The sequence below is a fragment of the Thunnus thynnus genome, chromosome 4, assembly GCF_963924715.1.
Source record: "Thunnus thynnus chromosome 4, fThuThy2.1, whole genome shotgun sequence".
NCBI classification, from domain to species: domain Eukaryota; kingdom Metazoa; phylum Chordata; class Actinopteri; order Scombriformes; family Scombridae; genus Thunnus; species Thunnus thynnus.
The window spans coordinates 11,484,017-11,504,024 of record NC_089520.1 but is presented as its reverse complement, the minus strand read 5'-3'; the positions used below and the strand labels follow the sequence as shown (position 1 = coordinate 11,504,024).

At 39.4% G+C, this 20,008-nt stretch overlaps 2 protein-coding genes and 1 long non-coding RNA gene across 6 annotated transcripts in view; 2 read left to right on the top strand and 1 right to left on the bottom strand.

The window, feature by feature from the left end:
• The window catches only part of nav1b (neuron navigator 1b), an 89,229-nt gene extending 81,622 nt beyond the window's left edge, over positions 1-7,607 (top strand). For all 3 annotated transcript variants that reach the window (XM_067586686.1, XM_067586685.1, XM_067586684.1), the window contains 8 exons: positions 203-371; positions 1,782-2,017; positions 2,146-2,300; positions 2,404-2,475; positions 3,254-3,450; positions 3,558-3,676; positions 3,848-4,045; positions 4,157-7,607. In XM_067586686.1, the coding sequence (XP_067442787.1) occupies positions 203-371; positions 1,782-2,017; positions 2,146-2,300; positions 2,404-2,475; positions 3,254-3,450; positions 3,558-3,676; positions 3,848-4,045; positions 4,157-4,240 (1,230 nt within the window). In that variant the 3' untranslated portion in view covers positions 4,241-7,607. The remainder of the gene's footprint in view (positions 1-202; positions 372-1,781; positions 2,018-2,145; positions 2,301-2,403; positions 2,476-3,253; positions 3,451-3,557; positions 3,677-3,847; positions 4,046-4,156) is intronic.
• A 418-nt stretch (positions 7,608-8,025) lies between these two features.
• mybphb (myosin binding protein Hb) lies at positions 8,026-19,751 on the top strand. Of its 2 annotated transcripts, XM_067586681.1 has the most exons (14): positions 8,026-8,316; positions 10,481-10,543; positions 10,745-10,813; positions 11,013-11,147; positions 11,876-12,043; positions 14,736-14,824; positions 14,919-15,114; positions 15,295-15,434; positions 15,580-15,739; positions 16,190-16,326; positions 18,232-18,418; positions 18,532-18,585; positions 19,333-19,364; positions 19,447-19,751. In XM_067586681.1, the coding sequence occupies exons 1-12, from the start codon at positions 8,094-8,096 to the stop codon at positions 18,573-18,575; spliced, it is 1,611 nt and encodes a 536-aa protein (XP_067442782.1). In that variant the 5' UTR covers positions 8,026-8,093; the 3' UTR covers positions 18,576-18,585; positions 19,333-19,364; positions 19,447-19,751. The 2 variants fall into 2 exon arrangements, with proteins under 2 accessions (XP_067442782.1, XP_067442784.1); XM_067586683.1 differs by lacking the exon at positions 10,481-10,543.
• LOC137181172 (uncharacterized) lies at positions 8,961-9,799 on the bottom strand. The gene is made up of 2 exons (XR_010928130.1): positions 9,447-9,799; positions 8,961-9,252 (listed from the first exon to the last, which is right to left on the bottom strand). It is a non-coding gene; the product is annotated as an uncharacterized lncRNA (long non-coding RNA).
• Positions 19,752-20,008: the final 257 nt, after the last annotated feature.

Here is a 20,008-nt window from a genome sequence, read left to right as displayed (position 1 = left end):
ACAGATCATGTTTACTGTTGTGTTTGACAGGTACTGGAAGCCAGCTCTTCTATCACTATCCTTTCTCATATTATGCGAAACATCACAGGAGGAAGTTGTTATTGTTTTGTTTTTTTATTGTATTCTTACATTTGTCCTTATAAAATGATTCTGTCTGTACACACAAAATGTATCTTGCCCTTTTCTGTCCTTTTCACTCCAGGTCTACATAGCCAAGGTGGACCCCACCTCCAGTCTGGGCCTGTCTACTGACTCCATCTACAGCTACAGTATGGGCCACATTAAGAGAGTTCTGGGAGGAGAGGCTCCAGAGACCCAGCCCTCTCGCTGCATGTCCCGAGGCCCCAGTGGCATCACGGTGGCTCTAAAGGGTGAGTGGAGAAATGTGAAGTAACTGTGACACAGAATATAAAATCATACCCTTAAGAATGAAGATTTACTCCCACAGATGTGGAAATACATTAATTTAGGCCAGCATTGATAGCGTCTAGATGACAGTGATTTCATTAGGTTAGATTACATTTATTTTTGAAAAACAAAGTTGAATTCAGGCCCAGAGACATGATTTGTGCAACCTATATGAAGAAAGATGATTCTTTACTTTTGGTGAGTCAGACACTGGGTTAATTAAATAAACTGCTGTCTGTTGTCTTTCCGCAACTTCGTTGTTGGAGTCTGTCCATTTTCCATCTTTAATGCCAGCTATTCAATTCTGGAACCACAAATCTGTTGATTGAAAGCCGTATCCACGCAGTTAAACACTGATCAATACGTCACTGGGTTTCTTTCCTCAAGCAACTTTTGCATTAGCTATGTTGTGCAGGGTTTATTTTAAGAGTTTAATGGTCTGACCTCCTATCAGAGCTGCTACATTTGGGCCTGTCTATCTTCCTATCTGTCAGATTCAGTGTTGCTTTTTTGCTTTACAACTTGTCTTTATATTCAGCGTGCATTTGGTTACATTGAACTGTGAGCTGTCTTCATGCTTGACCAAAACATAAACTCAATTGACCCCATGGCAGCTGATGAACTCATTAACTTAACAAAAAGTAAAAATTGCTTTTCTGAAAATAGCCTCTGCTTTAGATTTATGTGGTCAAATTTTGCACACACATTTAACGTCATCACTACTAGTGCAGACGTATATGGGTTATATACTTAAGATTAGTAACAGTAGTGTTTGATTACAAAAGAAGCACATATGTGGAGCCCGTCAGTGATTTTAAACCAGAGCTTTGATCAGTTAGAAAAGTTCTGGCGTGGTAGTCGACCCCCCTGCACCTTTGCACGCAGGAATGCATGGAGCGAGTGCGAGGAGAGCTGGGGAAGCAGTGGCTGCCCAGACAGGCCTTAAGTAACATGATCCCAGTGCTGCCTGGTGTCAGCCAGGTCCAGCTGATCAACTAGCCTTAGACGCATGGGCCCCATACACATTAAGGCGGAACATTACACTTCTGCAGGCTGGTGGGGGTGCATAGACTCCCTACACTTGATGCTCAGCTATTTTCAGAGCAAAATGCTTGAGCTCCATGTTACTGAAGGACATGCGAGGTGATATAAATCCCATCTTCTTACCAAAGCCCTGCCCATTTGCAATGTATATTCTTTCTAGTGTACATATTAACAGAATTCTGACTTGTCCCATTTTCATAAATATCAAAACCACACTTAACTTCACACATCACCAGCTCTAATTTGTGCTGGGTGATTAGCAGATAGTCATTTTGACTTCATGTTTGTTACAACATAGTCCAGTCTCAGTTGTCCCTCACTATGCTCAGGTTTGAAGGAGAAGTGTGTGGACAGCCTGGTATTCGAGACCCTCATTCCCAAACCCATGATGCAACACTATATCAGTCTGCTTCTCAAACATCGCCGTCTCATCCTGTCTGGACCAAGCGGAACGGGTAAGAGCTACCTCGCTTCCCGGCTGGCTGAGTACCTGGTGGACCGCAGTGCCCGCGAAGTCACAGACGGCATCATGGTCACTTTCAACATGCATCGCCAGTCATGCAAGGTGACAGAAACTGATGTCCCATAAGACTTTGTACAACACTGGATTATTTGGTCTGTCATGTTGTCAACTTCGTTTCATTGCCTCCTGTCGCTGTTTCTCTCTCTTTCTCTCTCTTTTTCTCTCCTCAGGATCTGCAGCTTTATCTTTCCAACTTGGCCAATCAAATCGATCGGGAAACCAGTGCATCAGAAATACCACTGGTAGTTATTCTGGATGATATTCACGACCCTGCTGCCATCAGTGAACTTGTCAATGGCGCTCTCACCTGCAAATATCACAAATGGTAATCTCCACATACACATATACCCAAAATAGCTGCAAAAAATATTTATGTGATTGTTAAATATTGCAATCTCTGAACTTTGTGAAATTGTCTCTCCCTCTAGTCCGTACATTATTGGAACAAGCAATCAACCAGTGAAGATGACAGCGAATCACAGTCTGCACCTGAGCTTCAGGTTAGTTGAAGAAACGGTTGTAGGAGTATCTTCTTCTCCTGCACTATTGTCCTACTGTATGTGTTATGGACGACTTCCTCCTTTTCACTCTCAGATAAGAATTGAAGCTCACTGTGGAATAAACAAGTCAATACAATAAAGATGTCTTTAAGCAGGTCAATAATCAGTTGTGAGTTAATGTGTTTACATGAGATCTGATGCTGTATGATTTGATACAGTTTGATTTCATGCCATGAATACCGCTGATGATATTACTGTATGATTGAGGCTAAATGAAAAATAACAACAACAAATCTGAAATTGAGTGTTCCTTCCATTTTAGATAATTTAAGCAATATTTCATTTCCTTCAGAAAATGTTCTATTCTCCCTGCCAAAGAAGAAAACACAAACATACAAGGGATGGCTGTGTTAGTTTTGGGGTTGACTGCAAGATAAGCAACAGTCACATCCATGATAGAAAGAGATCATTGCCACATGTGCCATGGAACAAGAGTGAAGGAAGAAACTGCTAAATTATTGATATTTCAGTGATTTGGTTGTTTACTTAAATTTCCATTGTCAAAATAAAGTCTCACCTGTCTTTTGCCCAGGCCTGCATATTTACAACACTGATTCGAGTCATATAATGATTATATCTTTTTAGATTCACTTTAAAACTAAACTCAAGGATCTACTGTTGAGTGAATAAGAGGTACCTTAATGTAGCCTAATGAACTAGACCACTGACCCAATCCCCTCATTTGTTTGTATTTTGATTTGACTTTTTATCATCTCAGGATGGTGACCTTCTCCAACAATGTGGAGCCAGCCAACGGCTTCCTGGTGCGTTACCTGCACAGGAAGCTGATGGAGTCTGAGGATGAGAGGAACTTGACCAATGAGGACCTGATCAGGGTGTTAGACTGGGTGCCCAAACTGTGGTATCACCTGCACACCTTCCTGGAGAAGCACAGTACATCGGACTTCCTCATTGGTACGAAACACACTGTTCAGGACAGGGCAGAATTTTTGGGGAAATATATTGACAACTTTTTTGTATGGATACATTTTTCTCAGTGTGTCCTCCTGTTGTCTCCTCAGGCCCTTGCTTTTTCCTGTCCTGTCCAGTCACTGTGGATGAGTTTCGATCATGGTTCATTGACCTTTGGAACCACTCTATTATTCCATACTTACAAGAGGGCGCCAAGGACGGCATCAAGGTGAGAAACCAGAACCATCATATCCAAACCAATGCTCTTGTCTTCGAGTCCTGGTGTATAAAAACACATCTGCAGCTCAGTCTCCAGCTAGATTCTTCTTCAGGAAGTGCCATTGGCTTCCCTTTCACAGAAAATGTTACACTCTAATTCTGGTATGTTGTGACTCTTCAGGTCCACGGCCAGAAGGCAGTATGGGAGGACCCAGTGGACTGGGTGAGGGGCACCCTGCCTTGGCCGTCTGCCCAGCAGGACCAGGCAAAGCTTTTCCATCTGCCTCCCCCCAGCATAAGCTCCAGCAGTCCTGGTCAGCCCAGTGAGGAGAGGCCTCACAAGGAGACTCCCCCCAGCTCCATGGAATCTGATCCACTGGTAAGAGTGAACGCGTCATGATGTTTTTCTTTTCACGTATGAATTTTGTCAGCATTGAAATGGATACTTCCAGATTTCTGATTTGTCGACTCTTTTCTTCTTTTGTTGTAGATGGCAATGCTTCTGAAACTTCAAGAGGCTGCCAATTACATTGAATCCCCAGACAAAGAAGACCCCAGCCTGCCTAAACTTTGAACACAAAGCTTACACTTAATGCTTAGCACTTCAAATGTTATTTTTATTTTTTTATCCACTGTAATGACGCAGTGTACATTCAGGAACAAATGAACCCTCAGAAATGGTTGTAGGGTGATTTAAACTGTCATTCCTGCAGTAGGAAGTTAATGCGTGACTGGTTAATTCCAAATCATCTTAAAACATACAGTATTTTCAAAAACTGTTCATAAATATAGAATGAGAAACTATATACTTTAGGATATAGTTAACTGGATGACATTCACTTCAGTTCCGATCCCTTTATACCACTTTTGTCCTTTTAGATCGGTGCTAATAGCTCACTATAAAACTCATCATCTCAGCACTTACACTTCAGGTGACTATTGCAGCAGCACACGCAGTCCATCCTGCTTCGTGCTCAAGTGCATCATGGGATACAGTGTGCTTATCAAATGGAGCTATTCTCAATTAATGGTGACTCATTTTGGAAAAGAGTATGACAGCATGACAGATGCTACTATTTATTGCAAAGTTCTTCGGTACATATCTACTGTATAAGTCTCTCAAGGCCAAATCTTATACATATGCAATCCTGAACTTTACAGCCCAAGCAGGTGAAAAAAAGTAAAATGCCTTAAGAACAAAGACATCAGTGTCACCTCAACTTCAGCAGAGTATACTGGTGCTTTCATTGATATCATCCCAGCTAAGACAGCCAGAAATTAATTGTTTCCTCTACTCTATCCATTATTTATTTTCAATTAATCATCTTTTTTTTTCATTATCAGTTCAGTTTAAGGGGGTGAAGACAACATCAGGTACCTTCCTTCTTTTATCATGTATTTGGTGCATAAGCTGGAGAATTGCTGTCATACTCTTTTGCATAAAACAAGACTTATTTATTTGTGATCAAATGTAAGTTGATCACGTTGTGGCTGCACACTCAACTTTTTTTCCAAGCACTTAATTTAATTTTATGAACTTCTTTATGTAAAAAAAAAAACAAGTCACCACTATTGCCATATATATCAGGTATTAGATTCGTTAGATACTTCACAGGGATGATAATATAACAAACACCCTCTAAGTAAATTGAGCAAATGCTATTTGAATCCAATTCTGATTTTTTTTTTTTTCTAGAGTGTTTATTTTAGAAAAAGTACAGTTTCCCCCAACATTCACAGTAGTTAGTGTATATATTATGTACATACGATCAGGCTACATTGCAGTTATTTTATCTGCAACAGTTGCGTGGTGCAAATATTAAATATACCGAACCAAATACTGTAATGAAACTTAAACCATGCTTATTGACTGTCAAGTTTAGGTTCAACTGCTTATATGAATGTATAGAAAACACTTGTAAAAAAGAAAAAAGAAACATTTAACAGTATCAATCATCTCGTAGGTGCTTTTACAGGATGCATCATCACAGAGCTCCACTGCAAGACAATTGTAACACTGGCTAAATAGAATGACTTTAAAGCTACCTATGCCCATTTCATTTGCAACAGACCATGCACTTCACAAACAGAGTTAAGAATTTCTTTGTTAATGACTTTCATGCATATTATCAACATTTAGGTGTGTACGGTGCTCTTTAACATTGTCCCCAAACTGTTTTAAGTGTTCAATAAAGATCATGTAGACATTCAGGGTAGGCCGGCAAGAATTGTGTGTACTAGAAGTGTCAGATGCTAAAGATATGATGATATATGATATTTTTTAGGACGTGTTGTCGAAGAAGTGTTGAAGACATTTAGAGACAGTGAAGTCATGTGAGACATTGTATGGTGTTTGCCCACATTGATGTCGTACGATATTCATATTTGAGAACGTTTTGGGTACACGACACGATAAAAAACAGATTAAATTGTCGATTGATTCAACAGGAAAACACTTATAAGGTACTTTGTGTAGATTTTTGTTTAAAAAAAAAGCCCATGTGGAGTAAAGGACTTATAACGTATAAAGTGGACTCAAGGATTGTGCAAGTGGTGTCGAAATAATTCATCTCTTCATCCGAAATCTCTTCTTCTTTCTTCTTAAATGAATGTCAGACCACTTTGATGACAGCTTAATAAGAAATGTTAACATTTTAAATAGTCTCTGAGCTGCTTGTTGCTTAGTTATTGCACTGTTTGCATAAGGCTTATGACAAAACCTAAAGCTAATCCTCAGCTCTGATTGGTGACTGTAATCTAAGAAAAAATAATGAATTAAAGACATTACAGAGGAAAAGATGCCAAAGGTCCAGTGAGTCTCACACTGGCCACATGAGTATAATTTAAGTTTTGTAAATATTTCAGATAGTATTACGAACCCCACCCTGATCTGTTTCTGCAGGTTAACAAAAGCCATCCGCTCGAGCGTCTCATCTCATTCACTGGTTGTTGTGCCTGTTGCTCTGTAGTAGCTGTGATTTGTGTTTGCTTACTAGTGTATCAGGACTATGCAGCAACTTCTACTGGTGTTGGCAATTTGCAAATGTCTGAACTTCATGAGCAAATGCTGTGTGTTTTCATCTGGTCTGTCTTTGAGTTCTTAATTTGGACCAAATTGCACCACAGGATAAAAGTGAAAGCTTGTTTCAGCGGGTGATACTGAGCCTTAAAGAGAGGAGGATTTGTTTGGCGTTGCATTGAGAACAGGGTTAATTAACTTACTTAAAGAAATTAAGATGTTTGAAAGCAGTTTGATGTGTTTTGTCCTTATGAATGACAACAAAGTATCAAAACTGGGCTTGTAAATGGTCAGTAAAATGACGATAAAAAAAATTAATAAGTTGATTTAAAATCAGACTTTGAGCCCAAAATATTTGGCAAGAATCAGCACTTCACAGTTTAATTTTTAAAATAATTAAACCAGATACAAGATTAATCTGATAGGCCAATACAGGTTGCTGAATAGTCATATTTTTGCAAAGCTTGTCGTGGACTAAACAGAAGACTTTAAAAAAATGTTATGCGGTATCTAATGTCACTGACGTGCAAATGTTAAGGGTTTCTAAGTGTTGTAAATGCATGTAAACTTTGCTATGTGATGAGAAAAATGTTAACATTAATGTATTGTTTAGGAAAATCATTCTAGATAATGTTTTCTTTTTTTAATACTCAGATATTTGATATTTCTTTTTCTTTTTTTTCTAAAGAATCCTTTGTAAAACTTCATTTCTCTATTTTGTACAGGACATCATTGTAAAGATTGTAAATAGGTTGGCATTCTGGATGCGGCAACAATCACTGAGGAGGGAAAAAAAAATCATCCTTAAGACATCAGTATATTTCTTCAGAGTTGGGTCCGATATATGGATAAGGCATGCTTCTGAAGGCTTTCATCCACCTATCACTGTTTGTTGGAATCAATAAAATACATGTTATATTTAGTCTGTTGCTTCTTGTGTGTCATTTTGAAAGTATTTACCTTGTTAATAGGAACTATAATAATCCTGCATGCTTTAACTCATCTTTAAGGTCATATAGGAATGCTTTTAAGTGTTAAAAAGTACATTTTGAGCAGCATAAACATAAAAGTCATATGACATGGGATCAAAAACACCACCAAGCACCATTTAAGTCAATATTTGATAGATTTTAGCCTATATTCTTTATATATTTGAATGAAACTGCGTCATAGTTTTTGTATTGGAATAGTTGATGCTGCACAGACTGTTAATGAGTGAGACCACAAACAGACATGGTGGTCTGAGTCATACATGGTGCCCAGTATCTGTTACATGTAATTCATTGGGAGGCGGTGCCAGAGCCTGAACCTCCTGAGCTCTATATAAGCCTGCCACCCCCGCACGAATGATGGCATTGGATACAGTTTCAGGACTTTACCGAGTTGGGAATTAGCTGCAATCTCCAAGATGCCGTCCAAACCTGCCCCAATCAAGAAGGCGGCAAAGAAAGAACCAGCCAAGAAGGAGGAGAAGGCTCCGGAGCCCGAGAAGGCTCCTGAACCCGCCCCGGAGCCCGCTCCAGCCGAGCCTGCCCCAGCCCACGCTGAGGGCGAAGCTGCACCTGCTGAGGCGGCTCATGCTGAGGGAGAGGCCCATGCTGACGCGCCAGCTGAGGAGCACGCCGCAGATGGTAATGCACCGTGCGCAGCGGCGTGTGAGCCATGCGTTAACGCCGATTATACATCATACAGGCCACCTTTATTTTATTTTATTTTATTTGTCGGTGGATGAACCTTGAAGAAGTTATTTCATTTTTTAAAACCAAGGTAGTCTGATCAACTCATGGTAAGCAGGTAACCTTTACGCGCGTGTGCCGGTGCGCACAGAGTGTGAAGGTGCCGTGGGTTACTGGTAATCACTCGAAATCAGACGGAAACTGCATGTTTACTACTTTAATTACCCTGCTTGGACTCTTTAAGCTTCTGCCAACCTCATTGCTAAAGGTTACTGAAACATAGTAACCCAGTAACCTTGGACATATCTGATGCCTAACGCATATTGCCAACAGTCTTTTATTAAGAATTTCTATACTATTTCTAATATTTAACACCTATTTAACACATCCTCAGTGAACATTGTTTCAACTATCATTCTAACGTCTAACATCTACATCAGCTGCTCCCACTGATGAAGCTGCTGCTCCTGTTGCTGCCGATCAGCCAGCCGCTGATGGTATGATACCCTCATACCTTCACTCACCCATTTCTGCTCATTTTAACTTCTCTTTTTTTTCATTCTAACAGATTAAACCGCTTTTATAACATTTTGAAAAAGTTGTATGACATTTTCAAAATGTTATATATTGATATCTTTAACTTCTAATATTAGCCGCTGCACCTGCTACAGAAGAATCACCAGCTGCTGCTGCTGAGGCCCCTGCTGATGGTAAAAGAAAATTTAAAAAAAGAAAAAAAAGAATACTATCAGTGGAATAACAGACATCTTTTAAAAGTATTGTCAAACTTAAACCTCCTACAGTAAAGCTAACTGCACGTATACCTATTGCTAATATATTCTAACCCCTTATATCAAGCTGCTGCACCCGCTACAGAGGAAACACCAGCTGCTGCTGCTGAGGCCCCTGCTGATGGTAAAAAAAAAAAAAAAAAATTAAAAAAAGACTATCAGTGGAATAACAGACATCTTTTAAAAGTATTCTCAAACTCAAACCTTCTTCAGTAAAGCTAACTGCATGGATACCTATTGCTAATATATTCTAACTCCTTATATCAGTTGCTGCACCTGCTACAGAGGAAACACCAGCTGCTGCTGCTGCTGCTGAGGCCCCTGCTGATGGTAAAAAAAAGACTATCAGTGGAATAACAGACATTTTCTAAAAGTATTATCAAACTTAATACTTATACAGTAAAGCTAACTGCACGTATACCTATTGCTGATATATTCTAACCCCTTATATCAGCTGCTGCACCCGCTACAGAGGAAACACCAGCTGCTGCTGCTGAGGCCCCTGCTGATGGTAAAAAAAAAAGAGAAAAAAAAAAGACTATCAGTGGAATAATAGACATCTTCTAATATTATTCTCAGACTTAAACCTTCTACATTAACTGCACGGATACCAGTTGCTAATATATTCTAACTCCTTATATCAAGCTGCTGCACCCGCTACAGAAGAAACACCAGCTGCTGCTGCTGCTGCTGAGGCCCCTGCTGATGGTAAAAAAAAAAAGAGAAAAAAAAAAGACTATCAGTGGAATAATAGACATCTTCTAATATTATTCTCAGACTTAAACCTTCTACATTAACTGCACGGATACCAGTTGCTAATATATTCTAACTCCTTATATCAAGCTGCTGCACCCGCTACAGAAGAAACACCAGCTGCTGCTGCTGCTGCTGAGGCCCCTGCTGATGGTAAAAAAAAAAAAAAAAAAAACAGAAACAAAATCAGTGGAATAACAGACATCTTATATGAGTAGACTATTTTTAAACCTTCAGCCTCCTATAACAAAGCAAACTGCACTAATATGTGATGATAATATCTTCTAACCCCTAATATCAGCTGCCGCTCCGGCTGCAGAAGAGTCTCCAGCTGCCCCCGCTGAGGCCCCCGCTGATGGTAAAAAAAGTTGACTTGATCCACAACAGATATCTTATACAAGTATTAGTAACATTTGAATCTCCACGCTATCATGGTAAAGCTAACAACACTAACTGACTCCTTCATAACACATTTAACACCTTCTACACAACTAAATCCAGCTCATACATTATCATCTGTTAAAACATGTCCCATCTGCTTAATGCACTAATTAGTATCTAACATTTAATAATAGCTGCTGCCGCTCCGGCCACAGAGGAAGCTGCTCCCGCTGCTGACTCCGAAGCACCTGCTGATGGTAAACCAACCTGCAATTTCGTTTTGTCATTTGAGAAAAACTGGATAAAAATGCTTCAGTGATAACAAAGTAAATCCCTTGACATCCCAGTATGGGAGACAAAGAGCTGTGAGGTACATAACTGAATTATTTTTGATGCTATAGCATCGCTCTGCTCATCACATGCCACCAATAATAATGCAAATGCCTCTTGAACATCAGGTGAAGCTGCTGAGCCACCTCCACCAGAGGAGGTTAAACCACCCACACCTCCACCACCTCCACCCAAAGGTAAACCTCTATTCAAACAGAAAACTTAATCTCAGAGTGATATGATTCTCTTTTCATCACTCGTTTTCTTTTTATTAGTGTTAAAATAAAGAACTGCGTCATCACCTTTTATGAAGCTCAACTTTGAATCAGTCTCAGATTTTTGTGCATTTCTACCACTACCAGTTAAGTAATTGTGTGTTTCTTTTGGCAACTGCAGAGCCCACAAGTGCTCCCGTGGATCTCTTTGTTGAGGATAAGAATGACACCTCAGTTACCATCATGTGGAGCCAGCCGGAGAAAGTTGGGCCAGATGGTCTGGATGGATACACCATTGAGATCTGCAAGGACGGAAGTAAGTCCTGCTCCGCTTTTGACCAGGTGCACTGAATACTGACATGTGCACGAAAGGGGTCAGATAGTGGTATTAATACACTGTGACAAAAGTGTCAGCCGACCTTTAAATTACTTATAAAGGTTTAATGTCAACAGCTGATATTTGGTTTTTACATTAGCAGTTCTCGTTGCAGCTCCATTTGTTACACAATGTTTAAGTGTATTTTAAATATACTCAGGAACATGTTAAATTGCTCTTTTAATGTGGGTCAGCCATATCGGTTGCAGCTGTCCCTGAAGTGTCACCGGCAGAGTTATATCATTAGCTACCTAACTTCTCCCTATAAGGAAAGAGGCATTTCAGGAGCTGCTGTGGTCCCGCTGGACGTCCTGCATTTAGACTTACAGCCCTAAGCTAATATCAGCAGCAGTTCAATGTAAGCTTGATTTAGCAGGCAGGGCTCGATGTTTACCCAGAGAGCAGAAATTTCATGTCTAATACAAGAAATTTGTGTCAAACATAATCACTCTGTTTCCATTACAAAGCTGCACAACAAGTTGCGCCCTGTGTCCCAATTTATTAATTCTCAATCTCTTATAATCTGTGTGAATCAGATCTGTTCCTCTCATGACGCCTGCAGTTTGCACATTCAGCACTCTTTAACAACAATTCTTGATCCTATAATGGAGAGATAAACAACAGCTTTGTGCCAGTCTGTCTTCATTCTGTGTAATTGTCCCATTCAGCTGAGGACTGGAAAGCAGTCAATGAGGATCTGCAGAAGTCCTGCCGCTACGTTATCAAGAACCAGACCACTGGTGACCGTCTGAAGATCCGTGTGGTGGCTATCAACGCCGGCGGCCGCAGCCCTCCTGTTGCGCTCCCCGAGGCTGTCCTGGTGAAGGAGGTTGCTGGTAAGAAGTGTTCACACGGACAGAAAGCACAAAGAGATCCATCTCAGCACATAACATCAGTATTCTATTTACCATGTTCTTTAGCACTTTTCCAGGAATAAAATAGTCACAAAAAGAAATGTCAGATAAGATCAACTTTATTGATCCAACACAGAAATTGAAGTGTTACAGCAGTAAAATGAAGTACAAGAACAGATGCATTGTATTGATACACAACCTTTAAAAAAACTTGAAAGCTATGTGCAATACGAGCATCTAGTACAATGAAATGAAGCACTGAAAAACAAAAATTAAAAAAATACTACATACAACATACATAAGTAGTAAGTACAAAAAGTATTCAGAAACAAATAATCACAAATAAGTCACAAATCAGGTTGTAAAAGTCATCATTATGCCACTTATTCTTTTTCCCCCCATGTTAAGCTCTCTGGTTAATTTTGGTACTCATAATGTGCCTCAAACGACTCCCTTTGCACAGATACAACATGGTTCTTAACACCTACGTGACCGAAAATAAAAATCAAAGTGTAAACAGGTTTAATTGTCATGGCAAATAAATGTTTATTTTAATTTGTTGTGCGTTTATTGCAGTTCAAGAAGCTTCCATAAATGAGTACAATATAGATTGAGCGTTTTTTGTGCTATTAAACTTTATCTTCCATGCCACTTGATCAGCTTAAACCCTAAAGTATGCTAATACAAATATGGGACACACCATTTGACACAAGTCTGGCTTAAACTTTATGGAGTCATTTATCATGAGAAAGGGGGGTAGTAAAGTGCAGGAGTCAAACAGAAACAGCTCAGCAATGTTTTCTTCTCAGCTGTCTGTGTCCTGTTGGCAACATACCTGCGCTGCTAATAGTATAAAACTCTGCTCTTCTCACTCATCTCCACTTTGAGCTGGAACACTAATCCACCCAACCACAGTATGATAATTACACACTTGTTAAGTGGAAGGTTTTAAAGATGCTGTGCACCTTACAGTGTTAATCATAGACAGTATATCTAAAGTGATTTGTGGTAAAATTGGACCCCGAGGGCTTTAAAAGGAGGAGCTGCGTTACCTTGGCTCAGTCACAAATCATCGTTATGTAAAATGGAGAGTCGAACATGGAGGGAATGCAACTTGATTCCAACTAAGCTGGCAGTATTTCAGTAGTCACGTCCATGTTCTCCATAGCAGGCGGTCCACATATCAATATCTTATGAATGCTTTCCTTCAAAATGACCATAAAGCTTTGGAAAAATAGTTGGGATGTCCTCGCTATTAACACAGATTTTTCTATGGAGAGGTTGGCATTGCATTGTGCTCACTGCCAGGATTCCTGCTGGGGAAGTGTCAGGCTCCTTCTCCGCAAGATCGATGGTGACAAGTGATCTGACTGCAAGCAGGTGGGGGCTGTGAAGAAGAGAGGGGGGTGGATGGTAAATTCCAGTGTGTCCTGTGTCTGCGTAAAGGGGGTGTGGGTGACGAGGGTGGGTGGGGGTGGATCCAACTTCTCAGGTGACACTTAAATCTCATGACACTTCCAGAGATTCACTGTTTATTTTGAAACATGCCACAGACTTTACAGGGAGAATTTTCATTAAGCCTAATGCTCTCCGTATGAAGTGATAAGACACTTAACATGACAGTGCACAGTATGTGATCAAGATGTCCAGAATCTGTAATATTTCAACTAACATACAGATGCACTTTAGCTCATAAAAAAATAGAAAGTTTTCCTTTTACCAATTAATTTATGTTCCAATTTATATCTACAGTACAATCAATTTGAAGAGGGAATCAACTGGCTTTATTTAAACATGATTTTAATACATTCTGATGTGAGTGGGTGTAACCGAAGCTCCAAATCATGCGTCATTTTGGAGAGGTGATATACTACAGTACGCCTGCTTTATTTAGAGTCCTGACAAATGTTCCTCTGCTAGACTTAAGCAGGTGGTGCTTCTCAGCAAATCACGTTTACAAATGAGCTTCAGTAAGATACTGAGGCTTCAAAAGTCACTGTTGCTTTGCTAACTATCTTTATGATTTTCTTTTTATGATGATTTTGGGGTTATTTTTGCCTTTATACAAGATATTATAGGGAAGAGTTGAGTGGGTGTCATCTGAACCAAGATTTTACAGTTATGTGGTGAAAACATTTCTAAATTGGTCATCTAATGCTGTGATATTCTAGTACTTTTATATCCATCATCAATTCATCTGTATTTGTCCAGGCAACAGGGCAACACACATACACATAAAGTAGGAAAATACTAATAATAAACACACAAATCTGCAAAACAGTTAAGTTAAAATTTAAGCTATGAAGCACTGAGTAGACAGAGACATAGTTGAGGGGATAAAGGACTTAGAATAACGATGGCTTTTACAACCAGTTAAAGCGGAGAGACGCCCTAATGACACCACCGGCTAAAATGAGCTTAGATTGGCTCTGCATGGTCATTGATTTCCATAAGATTTGTCAGCAACAAAAGGAACTTAAATCCTTTTGTTTCACTTCAAAGATCTCTGTGGAGATCCTGATAATCCTCCTCAGTCTGTTTCTGTCCTTCACTGACGAGATGTGGAACCAACAGAAAACAGAAAGAACTAAAGAAAATTGGACTGTCAATAAACAATTTGTTAATGCTGACTAATGCTAATAATGTTTCATTCATTGTTTTTCATTTTGTCTAGATCGTCCCAAGGTTCGCCTGCCTCGTTTCCTCAGGCAGAGATACGTCGCTCATGTTGGAGAAAAGATCAACCTGACCATCCCCTTCCATGTAAGCCCAAAATGACTGTGCGTTACTGCATGTGCGCAATGAATAAAACATCAGAATTCATTAAAACTAATTTGTCTAATTTCTTTTTCTCCAGGGCAAACCCAAACCTGTGGTCACCTGGACAAAGGACGGACAGCCCCTGGACCACAAGAGGGTGAACATCCGCAGCACCGACAGAGACAGCATCCTGTTTATCCGTGCATCCGAGAGACCTGACTCTGGAGTGTATGAGATGTGTGTTAAGGTGGATGACTTTGAAGACAAGGCATCACTCACCCTTCAAATTGTTGGTGAGCGAAATATTGATGTTAGATTTTTTTTTAAAAAGTGGAAATACAAGTTGTTTTTTCAAGCCGCAGGGAAGCACAGCACTTTGACTAACTTTGAAAGATCCATTTCAATTCAGTGAGATGAGATTTAAAACTCTTGGTGTAATACTTGATACCTAATCAGTGCCTGGTTGTTCACAGAGCTGCCTGGGCCTCCTGCCACTGTAAAGATTGTGGATACATGGGGCTTCAATGTTGCTTTGGAGTGGACTGCACCCACCGACAACGGAAACACAGACATCACAGGTTACACAATCCAGAAGGCTGACAAAAAGACTGGAGTAAGTAACTGTTAGTGTAATGTTTCAGTTTCAAAGGGTGGCTGACTGTGGGGTGATAATAAATTATGTTTGATGATTATTAATAGTAGGATAGTAATCCTCAGTATCTCTGCAGCTAATCCTGCTGTGTGTTGTGTGTTCATAGGAATGGTACACCGTGTTGGAGCATTACCATAGACTTAATGCCACCATCTCTGACCTCATCATGGGCAACACCTACAAGTTCAGAGTGTTTGCTGAAAACAAGTGTGGAATGAGTGAGGACGCTGCTGTCACAAAGGACGAGGCCAAGATCCTTAAAGAAGGTACTCTATGCTTTATTATTCCTTTGCCAAAGAGACACTGATGATTTCATTCATTAGTTTCTTCATTCAGTAGCAATGTCTGGGAATAATATCTTTAGTCTTCATTCTGTAGAAAAAAATGGTGCCAGTTCCCTGTTTTACAAATGATATATTTGCAAGTCCTACAGTCCTCGCATGGGTCACAAGTATGGTGTTTCTTTTAATTAGTTCAACATGACAAAATTAACATGAGAGTCTGCTTTAAACCTAAATAATCACATTCTCTCATGTACATGTTTGTTTGCTTGTTTTTTTTTCTTTCAAATCTATAACCTTACATGTTACCATGAAAACTGCAGCCATCCAAATGACTATAATTCATCAATAATTCATTAGAGACACTACCTATTAACTGGCTTATATCAGGTAAGCTGTATTGCAGGAGTTAATAGTTTCTCTTCCATTCTCCAGGTATCGACTACAAGCCTGCTGAATTCAAGGAGCATGACTTCTCTGAGCCACCCAAGTTCACCACCGCTCTGAGTGACAGATGCACCACTGTCGGCTACAGCACCAAGCTTCTCTGCTCTGTCAGGGGACAACCAAAAGTACAGTAACAAGATTTTCTTTCTTCATGTCATTACCCTTTTGCACTAGACTAATTGTTTGTCTTCCAAGTTTGATTTACCAACAGGTAAGTAAGTTAGTAAAGTTTATTTATATAGCACATTTCACAGGCACCAGTCACAAGTGCTTCATAGTCAAATAAATAAAACAAAGATGTGGGGCTGCAGAGGGTTGATGATATAATGTATAGCCTGGCCACATAGGGCTCTATAAGTGAGCACCAGGATTTTAAAATGAATAAAGTAAGGTAAGGAAAGAATTACAGTAGTCTAAACGTGATGAGATAAAAGCATGTATTAGCACCTCTATTTTAGCTATTTGGCTATGTTTCTTAAGTGAAAGAAACAATTCAATTCAATTCAATTTTATTTATATAGCGCCAAATCACAACAAAAGTCATCTCAGGGCACTTTTCACAGTGTCCTAATATAAGCATCAAAACTAATGGATTGGTCAAAAATCACACCAAGATTACGCAGACTAGATGGAGAAGACGAGGATAAGACACCAAGGTTCTGCCTGATCAATGAGTGATGGTTATGGAGCAATAATCAAGATTTCAATTTTTTCTGCATTTGACTGCAGGAAATTATTTGCCATCCAGTTCCTACTTGCATTTAAACAGTTGTTTAATACACAGTCTATAAAGCTCATTAGGTTTGAAGGAAAAACATAACTGGATGTCATCAGTGTACAAACAATAGATGTTGCTGAAACTACTGATAATCTGTCCAAGTCGAAGCATGTATAAGGAGAATAAAATAGGCCCCAAGACTGATCCCTGGGGGACACCACATGACAAAGTAGCAGTGTCGAACACATAGCTCATGACTTCAGTGTTTCAGATGCTAAATCTCAAAATTTTGGATGTCATTGAACGCATCCCCAAGACAGAGATTTTAAAACAAACCTGTTCACGGCTGACACAAAAATAATGCAACTTTGACAAATATAGATAAATTGTAGTTTATTATCTCCAGCCATTCTCCCCGAGCTGATGTTAATGCATTTTGTTGTGAGCTGAATAGAAAAATATGCTCCTCATAAAACATAATGAATGTAATGTTATCCAGCAATAGCAGGAACCAGAGAATTTTAGCATTTTTCTTAAAAAATAACTCCAAACGATAAACCAATTATCAAATGGTTGGTGATTAATTTGTTGACCGACTAATTGATTATTCAACTAATTGTTGCAGCTGAAACCAACAAAATCACTGCTTCTGGCCTTTGACATTTTGAAATGCAGAGGTTTCTATTTCTAATTTATACTAAATTTTAACTAATTGAGTGTGCATTGAATGTTTGTTAGATTTGGTACCACTGCTCAGACCACTTGTCAGCAGGTTAATGATCATATTAAGGTTACTGGACATACTTTGAGTTTTTAACATCTTTCCTCACTCAGTCATCCAGTCAGTCTTGTCAGTATGTTGGCTTTGAGCTGAGAATGTGGAGGATCTTCATCTGCCCTTGTTAGTTTGCTGTCTGAGCCTCTCATCTCCTCTTCGGGAACATAATCCATGAGGTCGCCGAACAGGATGGTAGCATAGATGGTCTCGATGAGAAGGCTCTGGCTAGATTTGGCATTCTTTGTTTTTGAATTCTGTTTATGGTGGGGGCAGAGGAGGGTGGAGAAGAGGCCATAAGGGCGACAGGTCAGCGGGAAAGCGGGGTCAGATGTGTAACATTCCCTGTGGGGCCCCAGGATGTGCTTACCATGTCAGTGCCATTAAAACTCCCAAACCGGCTGTGTGCTGTGTGTCCACTTCCATCAAAAGGGTTTCTTGCCAAGTGGCACAAACATAAATAGAAACACCACTTCTTGTTTATTTATGAGATGACTTCTGGAGGGAAGTGTGTTAAAATCTCATATTTTTCTGCAGCCCAAGATTCAATGGATGAAGAATCAGATGATTATTGGAGACGATCCCAAATACAGGCAGATCTGCGTCCAGGGTATCTGCTCTCTGGAAATCCGTAAGCCCGGTAACTTTGACGGAGGTGTGTATGCCTGCAGAGCCAAGAACGATCACGGAGAAGTAACTATCACCTGCAAGCTGGAGGTCAAACGTAAGTCAGGGTCTTAGTAAAACAACTCCTTTTTAAGCTTTTTGTTGGGGTTAAACAGTATAAACTTTCAGTGGATGCACTAAAAGCTAATAACTTTTCTTTCTGTTAAACAGAGCCAGGTGCTGCAGATGCAGAGAAAGACAAAGAAAAGAAATAGATCATCACAGGTCAGAAATGATCAGGATCTCCTTTCAATATTCTTTGAAGATGTCTGAACTTGCTCTATATGATTATAAGTGAAACACCTATTCAAAAGAGTGTGCCTATAAACCTTATAAAACATACTTGAGTCATCCTATAACTGTTTTATTTTTGGAGTAAGTTGTTACTTGCATATTTATAGCATTTGTATATGGCATTTGAAAAATGAATGCAATGTAGGTTTCCCAGTTAAACTGGATGTATTGGATATGATCTATGATGTGATATACTGTATATGAGTCCTGAAGTGGCCTTGTCCTTCTCCATGACTTACTTTCCATACATGGAAGGCACTAAACTTGGAAAAGGTGGCCCCTGCCACTGACAGTGAGTCCAAGAGGTAGCACCCATAAATTAAATCTGTAATGGTTCATCGTATACTCAGTTAGGAGACTTAATCACATTTCCTCGACTCAGCAGCAGTAGTCTCCATTAGGGCACTGAGACATAGCACTTAATTTGCAGGTTATTCTTCAAACACTTGCACAGTCTAAACATTTTGAAGCTTTCGTTTGTGGGAGGAAGTGGTTTTATACAACACTGAAATTCTTTTAGTCTAGACAAATCTTTTTAAATACATTTATTTTAAAAATTTAGCCTGGTTTACATTTTTCTCATGTGATTCTGAAGCATTACTGTTTCTGCAGTTGCAGCTCTGATTCCTCTTTAACACCTGTTGTTGTTATTTGTTCATCTGTTCAATCCCAATTTAGGAGCAGAAGGAATGAGGCCTTTACAGCATAAGGTGAGCGACACTTTTAGCATTTCTAAAACTGTCGTGCACAATGACGAATCAATTTCAAGTTTGAATTTCTCTGTGTCTACAGGAAGGTGCTGGATTCCTGGAAGAACATGTATATATGGCTGGTGACCATACAACCAAATAGGTGTTATAATGAACAATTGTTGTCGCTCGATGCCTTTTTCTTTCACTACAGTATTAAGTCCATATCCATGTCCACAATCAGCTTTTTCCCCAATGACTGTCTATAATAACCAAATTATCTGATCTGCCAAATACTGAACCTCTTAAGTTTCTCATCCTGTCAGTCGAACTAGGAGAATTTTACAGCATGAAGGAGAATTACATGTAACTTCTACGTGTTTATACCAATAAATCATTTAATTTCTGGTTTTGTGTTTTCAATACAGTTTCTTCTGTAAATTGAAATCTGTTGAAGTTGTGTAAAGGCTACTATGATGTAATAAAGTTTTAAAAAAACAACTTTATATTGGGCTTAACATATCAACCACTACCTTTCATAATAATATCTATGCACAGTTCTAGCGAGAAATGAATGAAATGCTGTAAAGCAGAGACAACTAAATGTGAGACTGCGATGTCATGCATGAGGTACTCTTCAGTTTATAAAGATTTTACAATTAAAT